Source organism: Chrysemys picta, chromosome 1, assembly GCF_011386835.1.
Source record: "Chrysemys picta bellii isolate R12L10 chromosome 1, ASM1138683v2, whole genome shotgun sequence".
NCBI classification, from domain to species: Eukaryota; Metazoa; Chordata; order Testudines; family Emydidae; genus Chrysemys; species Chrysemys picta.
In genome coordinates this window covers 137,494,516-137,507,389 of record NC_088791.1, presented here as the reverse complement: position 1 = coordinate 137,507,389, position 12,874 = coordinate 137,494,516, and the positions used below count along the sequence as shown (strand labels likewise).

Genomic DNA, 12,874 nt, shown 5'->3' with positions numbered 1-12,874 from the left:
CTCCTGGAATAACGCCCGATATTTGGATAGGGATAGGAAGCCAATGGACACTCTGGCATATAGCATCCCCACAGCTTCAGAGTGTACGAAAGTTGAAACAAGGAGAGATTGTCACGGTTCATGACAACGTTTGTTGGGAAGGCATGGGACTAGGAACAACCCTGGCAGGACACCCGATTTTTCAGGCTAATGATAGTTGTGTATATGTTAAGAGCTTCCTTTTGCAAGTGACACATTTTAATCTTATCACTGCTGCAGGAAGCTATATTATCTATTGGCCTGCAGACCGAGTCTTACGGTCAACCCTTAGGTTCCAAATACCCTTTAATTGGACTGCTTTAGTACCTGATCAATTCCAAAACCTGCTTTCCCTCTTACCAGAAGTACAGAAAATCTCTGAATTACAAGGTCAAATTCATGTACTCCAAAATATATATCAAATTGAAAGACATGCTTTCCATACTACCTACTGAACATCTCTCATGTACTAATTATGATATATCATGTTATGTAACTAAGGCTCTGGGACAACCACATCATAGAATTATATTGGGGATGTTGATAATTTTATTGTTTTTGTTTATTCTAGGAATGTTTTATTGTTGTAAGAGGTGTAATAATGGAAATAGCTTGCATGTTCATTCTAATCATGTATGACCGTTACAACTAAGCAAAGCGTATAAGGTCGATCTCACTAATCTGGAAACAGAAATACAATGTCTAATGAAAATAGAGATTTAACAATATTGGTTGTGCTATAAGCACAAAAAGGGGGGAATGTGGAAGCAGAATTAAAAAAAAGAGAAAAAGGAGGATCTGGGGGTAGATGTCTTAGTCATGTAAGCAGAGTCAGGATGAGCTCTACCCTGACATCTGGTGGTGAATTATGGCGAGTGTGGAAAAGAACTCCAGGGACTGATCTTGTTTGCATAGGCACACCCACTCGCCTGGCATGAAACCACAGCAACTCAAAGTGGTTACTTTGGCTGGTGTGGGATCCCCAGTTTCTCTGTTATTGGGGCAGGAAGAATAAAGTTTTGTTACCCTGATTCTGTGAATCAAGGCCAGTGGAACTGTTGTATGACAGAAGGACTGAGTGAGTCATTCACCATTACCTAAGTAGCATTTGCTTGTCAAGGGGCATGGGTTACAAAACCCAGTGAATTGAGAGAGGATGGGGACAGGTATTTGTACCTGATTGTATGGCCCCCCTCCCTGAGGGGGGTTGAACCACCAATTGCACTACCTCCTCTCTCCACTGTTGAATGTCAGAGCTAACTTTGATTCCCTTAGGAGTCTAGTTACAGACTGCTGAGCTGAGTTCACTTTGGGCCAATAGTGCACCAGCACTGGGGCTCCCCTACTACTAGCTGAAATCACTAAGAGCTGAAATCACAAAAGTGCTAAAGCTATTTAAGAGCTGAGATCACTGAGGCTGTGTTAACTAGTGGGGGAGCCTGAAACTATATTGCTAAGCTAGCGGAGCGGAGCGGCGCGGCTCACAGGTCGGTGAGCGGAGCGGAGCAGCTGCCAGAGCAGTTCGTGGGACGGCAGGAGTGGGACTGCGGGTGGAGTGGAGCAGTTCGTGGTGAAGGCTGCGGTGGAACCCCACGGAGAAGCAGCCGGTTGGCCTCGGATCACGTAAGGTGCCCCTTAACACCCTGCTCACCCCCCCCTTTGAACTCTGGGGCTGCACTGACAGAGACTTTGGGGGGTTGTCGGACTTTTGGGACTTTTGTGATTCTTGGGTTGCTGGACCCAAGAGACTTTGGGATTGGTGGACTTTTGGGACTTTGGTGATTCTTGGGTCGCTGGTTTCAAGAACCAATGGGAGAGGACACGGCCCAATTTGCTGGGGTGGGTCTTCGCTCATGGTTTGGTCTAAGAACTCTAGTTGTGGTGTTTCTCCAATTTAATGCTGATGTTGTTTACCTCATGTTATTAAACATTTTCTGTTACACTCAGACTCCGTGCTTGCGAGAGGGGAAGTATTGCCTCTTAGAGGTGCCCAGGGGGTGGTATGTAATTGTCCCAGGTCACTGGGTGGGAGCTCAAGCCGGTTTTGCATTGTGTTATTGAAACGGAACCCCTAGATACAGAACCCGGCCCTTGTTGCTGCCAACTTAGATGGGCAGAAGGGTTACAGTCAATTTAAGGATAGAGTGAAAGGAAACCCTAACCCTAACAATGCGAGAGTTGTAAGAGATACTGTTTTTGCCTTGCTTTGAATTGATAAGGATGGAATGCTGATTTAAGCAGAAACCTTGAGATAAGGTAGCATCTGGAGGGAATTTGTATAAACAAAGGCTAACCATTAGCCGTTGATGTATGTAACGGGAAAGTATAAATACTTGTCTTATACTGCTTGAAGGGGGAAGATCTGCCTAAGGTCAGGGGACCCCCTGTCCGACCATAGTCTTCCCTTGCAATTGCTCGTAATAAACCATCTCTGACTTGTTGCTAACAAACGCAGAGTGAGGACTTGTTTTCTTCCACAGAGTCCATAAGCCATAAAGAAATAAAAGAGATAAACCTAATTGCATCCTCCTAGACATTCCCTGATCTACTTACATATCTGGGGTTTCAGATAAGTAGTTTTGAGGTATGATTTGATGATTTTTCATACCTGGTTTAAAGCTTCTTACAGCATTGCTGCTCTGTGTCTCCTCTTTCCAGAGAAGAACAGAAAGACAGACAATGGGAATTTTTTTCCCCCAATTTTAAAAAGTTCTGGCATTTCCATTGGCTCTTTTGATCAGGTGCCCACTCCCTTCCTTTTACCTATGGGCTTTTTTAACCCTTTACAGTAAAGCAAGTAGAGAACAGCTACTAACAGGGATTTTGTAGCTCACTGGCAGGCTGGGTGTCCATAAAAGGGAGCTCTCCCGCCCTCTTCATTTATCACAGGAGCCTTTTTCAAAAGTGATTTAGGCACTTTAGGCCACATCCACAAAGGGACTTGTGTATCTAACTCCCGTTGATTTCAATGGGAGTCAGGCACCTACGTACCTTTGCAGTTCTGTGGCTTAGGAGCCAAAGAGCCACTGACTTTCAGTGAGACTTGGGGGCAGATTTGTAAAGGTATTTAGGTGCCTAACAATGCAGACAGGTACCTAGAGGAGTTTCCAAGAGCTGTTCCCACCACAGACAATGGGAGTTAGGCTCCTAACCCTCCTAGGTGCTTATGAAAATCCACTAGGCATCTTTAAATCCCATTGGCAATCGGGCCCAAAGTGCCCAAGTCACTTCTGAAAATGGGACTTGGGTTTCTAAGTCACTGAGGCACTTTGGAAATGTGCCCCTGAGCATGTAGCCATTTGGAAAGTTGCTGGTTTCCAGGGCTTTCAGGTGGCAACTCAATTCTCTGTGTCCTGCTCTGCAGCATGAGGCGGGGCCTGTTGCTGGGATGTCTCCTCCCCTGCTCCTGCAAACTCACAGCGAGGTCGTGGAAGGGGGTCAGCAAAATCACAATGTACGATGTGCAGGAAGGTGGACAGAGTCAGGTATAGGGGTCTTGAGGCCCAGTCACATGCCTTCCCACAAGACAGAAGTGATCTCCTCAGGGCCTGACTCACTGCTGGCCCACCCTGGTGCTGTCACTCACACCAGTGCAAAGTGGGGCACACAGAACCAGCCTTATTTGGCAATGTTTTATGTCCACTTTGCTCTGGTGTTAATGATGCCGCAAGGTGCACGGCACTGGGGAATCAGGCCCTTAGGATGTTCCTAAAGCCACCACTGAAAGTCTCTGATTTCCAGTCTTATCAAATGGAGAGGCCAGTGCTTAATTTGTGCCAGGGCTGAGCCCCGGCACCTCCGGGCTTGGCAGTAAATAGCCCCGGCACCACCGGGCTTGGCAGTAAATAGCCCCGGCACCTCTGGGCTTGGTGCATCACTTACGAAAGTAAAAAAAAATTGCTTGAGCCCCCAGCACCTCTTTCATTACAAATTAAGCACTGGAGAAGCCAGTTATTCCTGTCTTACTCTGCATGTTGAAAACAACGGTTTCTTCTTTGATAGTTATTCTTTGCAATTCTGTTCAAAGCACTAACTTCTCCAGTAGTGTTTTATGTTTCCTTGTGATCAGATGAAGTGATCAGAATCTCCCTGTTACACTAGCCTGCTCCTTTACCTTCAGAACAATGATCATCTTTTGCCTCTGGAGATTCATCTGCCCTGCTACTCATTCCCTCTGCCCCAAAGTCCTGTTCCCTATATTCAGAAGGTCTGTAAGGATGCCACAAACAGAGGATTATGATTTTTTATATGTAACACAGAAGATAGAGGGAGGTTCCTAGCTCCACCAACTGTGAGCAATTTATCATGTAGGACAGAATTATAAAATCCTGGAAATGTAGGGCAGGAAGGGACCTCCAGAGATCATCTAGTCCATTCCCTGTGCTGAGGAAAGACCAAATTAACCTAGACCATCCCTGACAGTTGTTTGTCCAACCTGTTCTTACAAACCTCCAATGATGGGGATTCCACAACCTCCCTTGGTAATCTATTCCAGTGCATTTCCAGAGTTAGAAAGGGTTTCCTACTTTACAGTCTAAATCTCCCTTGTTGCCAACTAAATCGATTACTTCTTGGATATAGAGAACAACTGATCAGTCTCCTTTATACCAACGTTTTACATATCTGATTATTACTGTTAGGTCCCCTCAGCCATCTTTTCTTTAGACTAAACAGGCCCAATTCTTTCAACCTTTCCTTACAGATCAGGTTTTTGAAACCTCTTCTCATTTTTTGTTCTCCTCTGGACTTTTTCCAGTTTACTTACTTCTGGCAACATGATCCTAACAGGACAATTTCCATTCCCTGCTCCAGGGCAAAGATGAACATCCTCCCCAAGATCTTTGCCAAGATAATCTCAGAATCAGCTTAGCCCACTGTCCAAATTTTGTCCCCAGTAACTGTGTTAGTTACTATGAGTTAATGCACTCATCAATCTAGGATCTCACATCAACCCCAGTTTCCATGAAGTCAGTGGAGTTGTTCCAGATTGAGAGTGGTACAAATGAGATCGGAATGTGGCCCAGCATCTCAGAGCAAGGATCATCCCATCTAAACATTTCTTTAACCCTACTTCCTCTTGGGGTATTTCCTCACATGCCAGCCTATTGATCAGATGTAATGGCAGAGGCAGGAAGCAGACAGGAGATAACCCCATAGTCTCCTCTGCAGCTGGGCTGCTGGTGGAGAGGATCCCATTTGGAACCCAGAATTATCGGCTATTTTAGTAGCTGTCCATAAAGTCACTTCAGAGGGATTTAGTCTCTGACCAGTGACTCTGGAAAAATATTGTGGGGTTCCACATTATAGCAAATGTGTGACCATCTCTGATGTCATGACTGTCACTCTACCATACACCATGGCCTTTCAAAACTCATGGCAACAGCAGAAGGCACAGAACTCTGACCCACCTGCCCAGGCCTCAACCATGGAATCCAAAGAAGAATCTATGTTAGCTGTCCGCAGCATAAGGCCTATGGCTAAGGCTACGATTTTGGCACAGAAATTTTTAGTAGATTTCACAGCAGCGGTGTGGGGGGAAAACGGTAAGTTATGGCAAGGTCACCAAATAATGTAGTTTGCACTACATCAACATGCAAAGAGTATGGTGAGGGTGCTGAAAGGGGAGGCCCGGAGCAGTGAGGGGGGCATGCTGTGCTCACCCTGCACCGGCAGCTCCTGTCCTGCAGCACCGAGCCCGACTCCCCATTTTGGACATTGGGACCTGGTGCATGGGGTCACAGTGCCGCTCAGGTTTGGCCCGTCCACCCCGCTACAGATGGAGAAGGAGGGTCAGACAGGCGAAGCCTGAGTGGGGCTGCATTCCCATGTGCCAGGTCGCAACACCACTTGGTCTGGGGGCAAATCAAATGAGTTTTTACAGCCATGTCCAAGATTTCATGGATTTTATTGAAATTCACAATTTCTGTGACCTCTGCAACAAAGTAGTAGCCTTAAGATACAGAATTGTGCATTTCAGATTCCAACCAGTAGAGGGCAGTGGTGCATTTCCACACTAGCCAGCTTTACAATATTGTAATCTAGTATAATAATTCATATTGTGCCATAAAGAGACATATTCTGTCCTATGTACACTCTGTCAATGAAGTAGAATGGAGTGTAAATCATGGCAGAAACTGATCCCCACGTAGAAGATGTGGGGAATCAGATGGGATCATTTGATTTACAGAGTCGCTTTTACGGCTCTAAACAGATGTTAATACAAATAAATTCCCCGGGAATCACAAAGGACTTTAAAGGGTCATCATCAGCGCTCACCAAGTCAGCCATGGAAACTGACCAGCGATCAGACCTACCTTCTCATTCAGGGGACGGAAGTCTTCGTCCAGAGAGACGATCCGAAACAGAACTGCAGAGGGAATGATTGAGAGAGGAAGAGATTTTCATTGTTACACCTGCAGCCGCTCACCCAGGGACCATCAGTCATTGAGGCAACTGCTGTGTGCATGCCTGGCCCTGATGCAATGACCCATGGACACATGCAGGGTTGGATGCATGCACCACACTCCCCAGCTTTGTGACTAGCGGGGAGGAGGTGGGAAGGCAGGTTTACGGCCAGCTGTACTAACTTGGTGATGAGTTGTGGGGTCTCTGGGGAGGCAGGGAGGATTTCCTGTTCTGTATCTAATTCCCCACCTGATTCCCTGTACCTGTTTGTCCAGGTTTGTAGATGGGTTTGTCCGTCTGGACAAAGACCAGGCTCTCTGAGTTCTTGACCAGCACCGATTTCCGGCTCCTGAACTCCAGCGTCGGCCCCTTCACCAGCACCGTGAGAAACGCTGCTGATGAGCTGCTGGACTTTGGAACCTGGAGAACAGTAAAAGAGCCGCTGCCTTAGAGACGCTCCCCTCTGCACTGAGCCCTTGGAGGCTGGAGTTGTACATTTCCCTTCCCTCGTTATGCTCCTTCCTCAAAGGGATTGATGGACTGTGATCGTGTCCCCCCAGCTGTGGATCCCAGTGATGGAGGAAAATGGGAAGCTACATTTGATTAATTACTTCTGGGCTGGGTCCATTTTCTTCTACTGTCCCTCCAGCCAGCCTTGAGAGCTGCAGGGAGAAACCCTGAACTGGCCCTCGGGAGAGGCACAAGATGAGCTCATGGACATCGATGATCTCGAGGAAGTTCTCTAACCTTCTCCATCCATGGCTTTCTTTCCGGTCTCACTCAGAGACTTGTGGAGCCCCCTGAGAAATGGGAGACCAGTCCTCAGCCACAAGGTCAGCACTGACTCAGAGAGAAAAACATCCAACAAAGCCAGCCACACCACAGCCTGTAGCACAGCCTCTCCCAGCATCGTGCCGGGCACTGAGCTCAGCACTGACTGAAGATCACTCCTAATGAGTCACCCACAGCACTGCCAGCCAGGGACCGTGGTTTTACTTGAACTTCTCCTACCTGAGCCTGTGATTATTGATGGTATCAGGCCTTTCAGAGGTTGGTCCCAGGCTGTCACTATCTTACAGACTCAGGTAATAAACTGTGTGGGGGCCAGATACTCACTGTGAACGGGATGCACTTGAACACGTCCTTCTCTGACACCACATCTGCGATCAGGCTCCTGTTCTCCCCTGCGTATTCCAGCGTGGCGCTCAGCGTCACAGACTCGTTCAGGTGGGTCAGCTGGATACAGACCTTTTCAGGACCGTTGGTGTGGATCAGAAAGGGCACTAGCACCATATACTGCCTGGGAAGGGGAAGGGCACAGGTCAGAGAGACGGGGATGGGGAATGGAGAAGGTACTGATGAAAGGGTATGGGTTAGTGTGGCAGCTGAATCCCCGACCATCCATCTGCACCGTAATTTGTACATACAGGATGGTGAATTTCATTTTGCTTTTGTAACATACTAGCCAGTCTGCTCAGTCAGCCAGGACCCTAGGACACCACCTGGAGCAAAGGAACTAGTTCTGTGCTAACAGCGATTGCTGTCCAAGGGCTGTTTGTTCAGGCTCCCAGCAGGGAGTGGGGATGGCTTGAAAAGTTCCAGGCTGTTACTTGAGGTTTGTGTATCCCATAACCCCTTGCTGTGTTATGTGAACACGGGGGAGGGAGCTCAGATGAAATGCTTGTTGTACCTCCATGGAGACTGGCAGGCAGTTACACAGGAGTGTGGATCAGGGCTTTTAATCTAATCTCCTCTCTAGCTGTCTGTCAATCTAGGTGTGTCACCTGCTGCCCTCAGTAATGGAGAGATACAAATGTATGGATGGCTGTGTGTGCGCTGACATCTGACTGTAGGGAATGGCTATTGTGCTAAAGGGGCAGCATGGCCTAGTGGACAGGGCTTTGGCCGGAGAACTCATTGCTCCTCACCAGCAATGACAACAACAGAGTGCTTTAGGCTACAGAATAGGGTTGCCAACTTTATTTGGCAGAAAAGCTAACACCGTTGCCATGCCCCTTACCCCGCCCTTTCTCTGAGACTCTGCCCCTGCCATGCCCCTTCCCTGAGGCCCCGCCGCTGCTCACTCCATCCCCCCTCCCTCCATCACTTGCTCTCCCCGACCTTTGCTCATTTTCACCAGGCTGGGGGAGGGGGTTGGGGTGAGGGAGTGGGGTGAGGGCTCCGGCTGGGGGTGTGGGCTCTGGGGTGGGGCCAGAGTTGAGGTGTTCAGGGCGCGGGAGGGAACTCTGGGGCAGGGGATTGGGGTGCGGTAGGGGGTTTGGAATGCAGGCTCTGGGCGACACTTACCTCAGGCGGCTCCCAGGAAGCTGCCAGCATGTCCGTCTCCTAGGCAGAGGCGCGACCAGGCAGCTCTGCAGTCTCCGCGCTGCCCCTGCATGCAGGCGCCGCCTCCGCAGTTCCCATTGGCTGTGGTTCCCGGCCAATGGAAGATGCAGACCCGGCGCTGGGGGAGGGATGGAAGCAGTGCGTGGCGCTCCCCTGGCCGCCCCTAAGCCTAGGACTCAGATGCCAGAAGCTTTCTGGGCGTTTCGCAGAGCCAGGCAGGCACCCTGCCTGTCCTGCTGTGGGTGGCCAACCAGACTTTTAACAGCCCAGTCAGCAGTGCTGACCGGAGCCGCCAGGGTCCCTTTTCAAGCAGGAATTCTGGTCAAAAACCGGATGCCCGGCAACCCTACTACAGAAGGAGATCTCACCAGCCATGGCTGCAGCCTGCTGACTCAGAGCAGAGACGCTGGCAGAGCCTCACTGCTGAGAGGCTGGACGTGCCGCAGTGTGAAGCTCCCTGGGACACCCAGCTTTCTGCCGGGGGGCTGTTCATCTTGCTTAGCCAAGATTTCAAAATGTCAGAGTTAGGTAGGAGTAGCCTTAACCTGGCTCTGATTAAATTCCACTTCGCCCTTTGTTAGGCCTGAGCCAAAGCCCATGGAAGTCAATAGGACTCTTTCCATTCCCCTCAGTGGGCTTTGGATCAAGCCCTGAGTGATTTTCTCTTTACCTTCAATCTCAGCCAATAAAGGCTGGGGGCTGATTCTCCCCCGCCTGGCACCTGGTGCAGAGTGAGTGCAAAGGGGGCCTGAAATCAGCCCTTCTGCTCTGGTAGCATTTGACACCCACTCTGCCAGACACTGCACGGCACACGCTTCTCTCTCTGGGGTGAGGATGACAGAAGGAACAACACGGGACAGTCGTGTTGCTTAACACTCTAGTGGCAGGCTCGCTGGTACTACAGTGATTAGCACAGTACGAGAACCTACATAGAATAGAGACCAAGGGCTGAGCTGCAAGAAGGCAGCAGGCAGTTTCCTGCAGCTGCACCTTATGGCTGCTAGAGGCAGCTGTGGCATTTGCTGAGCAGGCAGCCAGGCGCCTCCTCTCCCTCTGCTGGATCAGAGCAAGCAGCCTGGAGGTGATGGCAGAGGCTGCAGACGTTGGCTGGGGCAAAAGCACAGTGTGAGGGGTCTGATATTGGCCGCCAACCCCCCCCATACAAACCCCCAGCCCCCCTCAATCTGTACAACCCAGTGCATCCCAGGAGTTGCAGCCCCAGCAGCCTTACCGCTCCAGTAGCTTCCAGCACTAACAACAGCCCCAGCAGCTCTGCCCCCAGAGACCTTTCAGCACTGGCCTCCCATAGCTGCCATGTGTTGTTGAGCTCCTTGGCCAGCCCTCCTCCCCTCTGCTTGGGGCAGGGTTTGTCGACCATGAGCTTACATTTATTCTCATATGCAAAGTATTCACAAATATGCAAATTATTTCATTAATATTTGCATAAAATGTCTCACAGAGCAGAACAGACTTGGTGACAGTGCCCCACGTTCTGTTCTTCCTCTGCCCTTTCAGCAAGAACAAACTTTAGTTTAGACCAAGAGAACGAGACAGGACAAAAGGCAGGTCTTGGTAAGACAGATGGAGAGAGAATAGTGGGGCCTCTCCTGTAGGATGCAACTGAACACAAAATGGCAGGTGCTTCTGCAGCACAGAGGGGTCCTCTCTCCATTTAAAGGTGCAGGATCCAGAGAAGTCTGACCGGATGAAACTACATGCTCAGAGTGGAACAGAGCTAGGGTAAAGAATTTGGACGGAACCATTTTTTGTCGGAAAATGCAGTTTCATCACAATGGAGACATTTTGCAGGAGCGTATCAATTTTGACATTTTGAATGGAAAAATGTCTAAATGAAGTGTTTTGACTTTCCCATTTAAATAAAGTAAACATGTTTTATTTGGACTTTTATATAATGATATGAATGTTATAGAATATTAAATATAATATATTAGGATATGCAACATTTTATATTATAGTACAGGTAGTGTTTAGATTTTCTGAATAAAATTTTTCTGGGATTTCCATTCCATGAAAAATTTGGACTGTGTGTTCCAATTTGCAATGAAACTAATTTTTGAAATGTTAGAATTTCTGGCAGGATGGCAATTCAAAACAATATGGAGTTCATTGGATTAAGAGATCTGACATTGGAGTTGTGGGACTAGATCCATCTAAAGTGACCAGGTGTCCCATTTTCAACTGGAACACCCAGTCTAAAGGGCATCCTGGTGGCTCCAGTTAGCACTGCTGACCGGACCATTGACGGTCTGGTTGGCGGCACCACGCAGCGGGGCTGGCAGGCTCCCTGCTAACCTCCACGCCACACAGCTCCCAGGAAGCAGCCAGCATGCCCCCCTCCTGCTCCTACGCAAAGCCACAGGGCTCAGCACACTGCCCCGACCCTAAGCACCACCCCAGAACCGTGGCCAATGGGAACTGCAGGGGTGGTGCCTGAGGATGGGGCAGCGCTCAGACCCTCCTGGCCATGCCTCTGCGTAGGAGATGGAGGGGGGACATACTGCTGCTTCCGGGAGCTACTTGAGATAAGCGCTGCCCGGAGCCTGCACCCCTGATACCATCCCGGGCCCCAACCCCTTGCCCTAGCCCTGATCGCTCTAATCTATGCTGGGCTCCAGGGGAACTCTCTGCCAGTGGACACTGCCAAAGGGATACCCTGAGTCCATCCAGCTCCTGGATGAGATTGGCCATGCGCCCTCTTCAGGCCCCTCAATGGAGGCGAGGTTGCAGCCAAGTTGCTAGTTTGCAGTGCCCCAGGTGGATATTCCAGCAGAGTGTGCCACTGCCAGGGTCTGTGCTGACAGTCAGGAATCTAGGTCACAGACTCTCTTTGGGAACAAGCATATTCTGTGGCTGCCAAGGGAAGCAAACTGGCTTTAAAGAAGAGGAGAAAAGAGAAACACTTTTCTGAGCTCTCCCTCACAGGCAAGGAAACTGGAATAACGGGGGCTGCAGGGCAGGACTGAGGGGCATAGGAAGAGCTGCGAGGGGGATGAAGGAAAGAAACGAGAAGACAGCACGAGCCCCTTCGTGTGCAGCTTACGGTTCGGTGGTGGGCGAGGTGTCTCCAGGGAGGAGGAAGAGGAGCAGGAGGAAGATGCTCAGGCAACCGGGCAGCCTGTCCTTCCCCATGGTGCAGACTTGTCCGCTGGCTCCCTACACCCTGGCTGTCCGCTGGGTCCGCCCCTTTATACCTCTCTCTGCAAACAGCCCCCAGGAGGGACGAGATAAGGGCAGGGGGCCAGGACCATCTGGGAAATGGAGAGAGGTACGTGAGGAGGAGCCAGAGCCAACAGCTTTGACTCATGGCACAGAGACTGTCCCTGGCCAGACCCTGACAAACTGGGAGGGAAGGGTATTTATTTGAGGTGTTCATGTGAGACACTCTCCTGTGTCTGAACCATTTACCCCCATCCCCTGTTTGTATCACTCCAGCAGCACTCTGCGGTGGTTGGAGAAGCCCTTTAGCTCATTACAGGGCCAGTCCAGCATTCTGTGGGGATTGGAACAAACTCCCAAATCCTGCCCAGCGTTTCCAGAGAAACCTTTCCTGTCCCCACCCCCAGTACTGCCAACCACAAGAGATCAAAAAGCGCGAGTCAGACCTTCACCTGCATCAGATTGGTCCCCCAAAATCTTAAGATTCTATATAAAAAAGACACCATTGTGGTTTTGGTCTTTTGAACTCCCCGGGCCCCTCCCCAGTGTGTGTGTGCGACCGTCAGTCTGACCCACTCTACCAGAGGTTTGGGTTAAGGGGATTTGGGGCCCGATCCATTATGTTTGCGGGGGCCAGAACCCCTCACATTGACTTTATTTATGCAGATGGTTCAGAAGTTTTGGGGACCCGTGAGCTTGGGGCCCCATACAATTGTCTCCCTTTTCCTGCCTCTAGTCAGTCCTGTCTGTAGGGAATGCCAGTGAGAGACCATTTTGTGTACCATTGCCCCCTGCTGCATGGCCAGTGTCAGAGCTGGCCATGGGTGGAGCTGCCCCTGTAGGGATGTGTTTGTGCCACTGCCATTGCAGGAATGTGTAGAGCACACTTGCTCATGTCCACAGCACTTGCCTTTCCTGGCTGAACAGC

The 12,874-nt window shown here is 49.8% G+C and overlaps 1 protein-coding gene across 2 annotated transcripts in view; it reads right to left on the bottom strand.

Moving 5' to 3' along the window:
- LOC103306516 (alpha-2-macroglobulin-like) overlaps positions 1-11,988 on the bottom strand; it is a 72,911-nt gene extending 60,923 nt beyond the window's left edge. For both annotated transcript variants that reach the window (XM_065584646.1, XM_065584653.1), the window contains exons 1-4: positions 11,831-11,988; positions 7,540-7,723; positions 6,687-6,843; positions 6,333-6,385 (exon numbers count right to left, since the gene is read on the bottom strand). In XM_065584646.1, the coding sequence (XP_065440718.1) occupies positions 6,333-6,385; positions 6,687-6,843; positions 7,540-7,723; positions 11,831-11,919 (483 nt within the window). In that variant the 5' untranslated portion in view covers positions 11,920-11,988. The remainder of the gene's footprint in view (positions 1-6,332; positions 6,386-6,686; positions 6,844-7,539; positions 7,724-11,830) is intronic.
- Between the last annotated feature and the right edge of the window lie 886 nt (positions 11,989-12,874).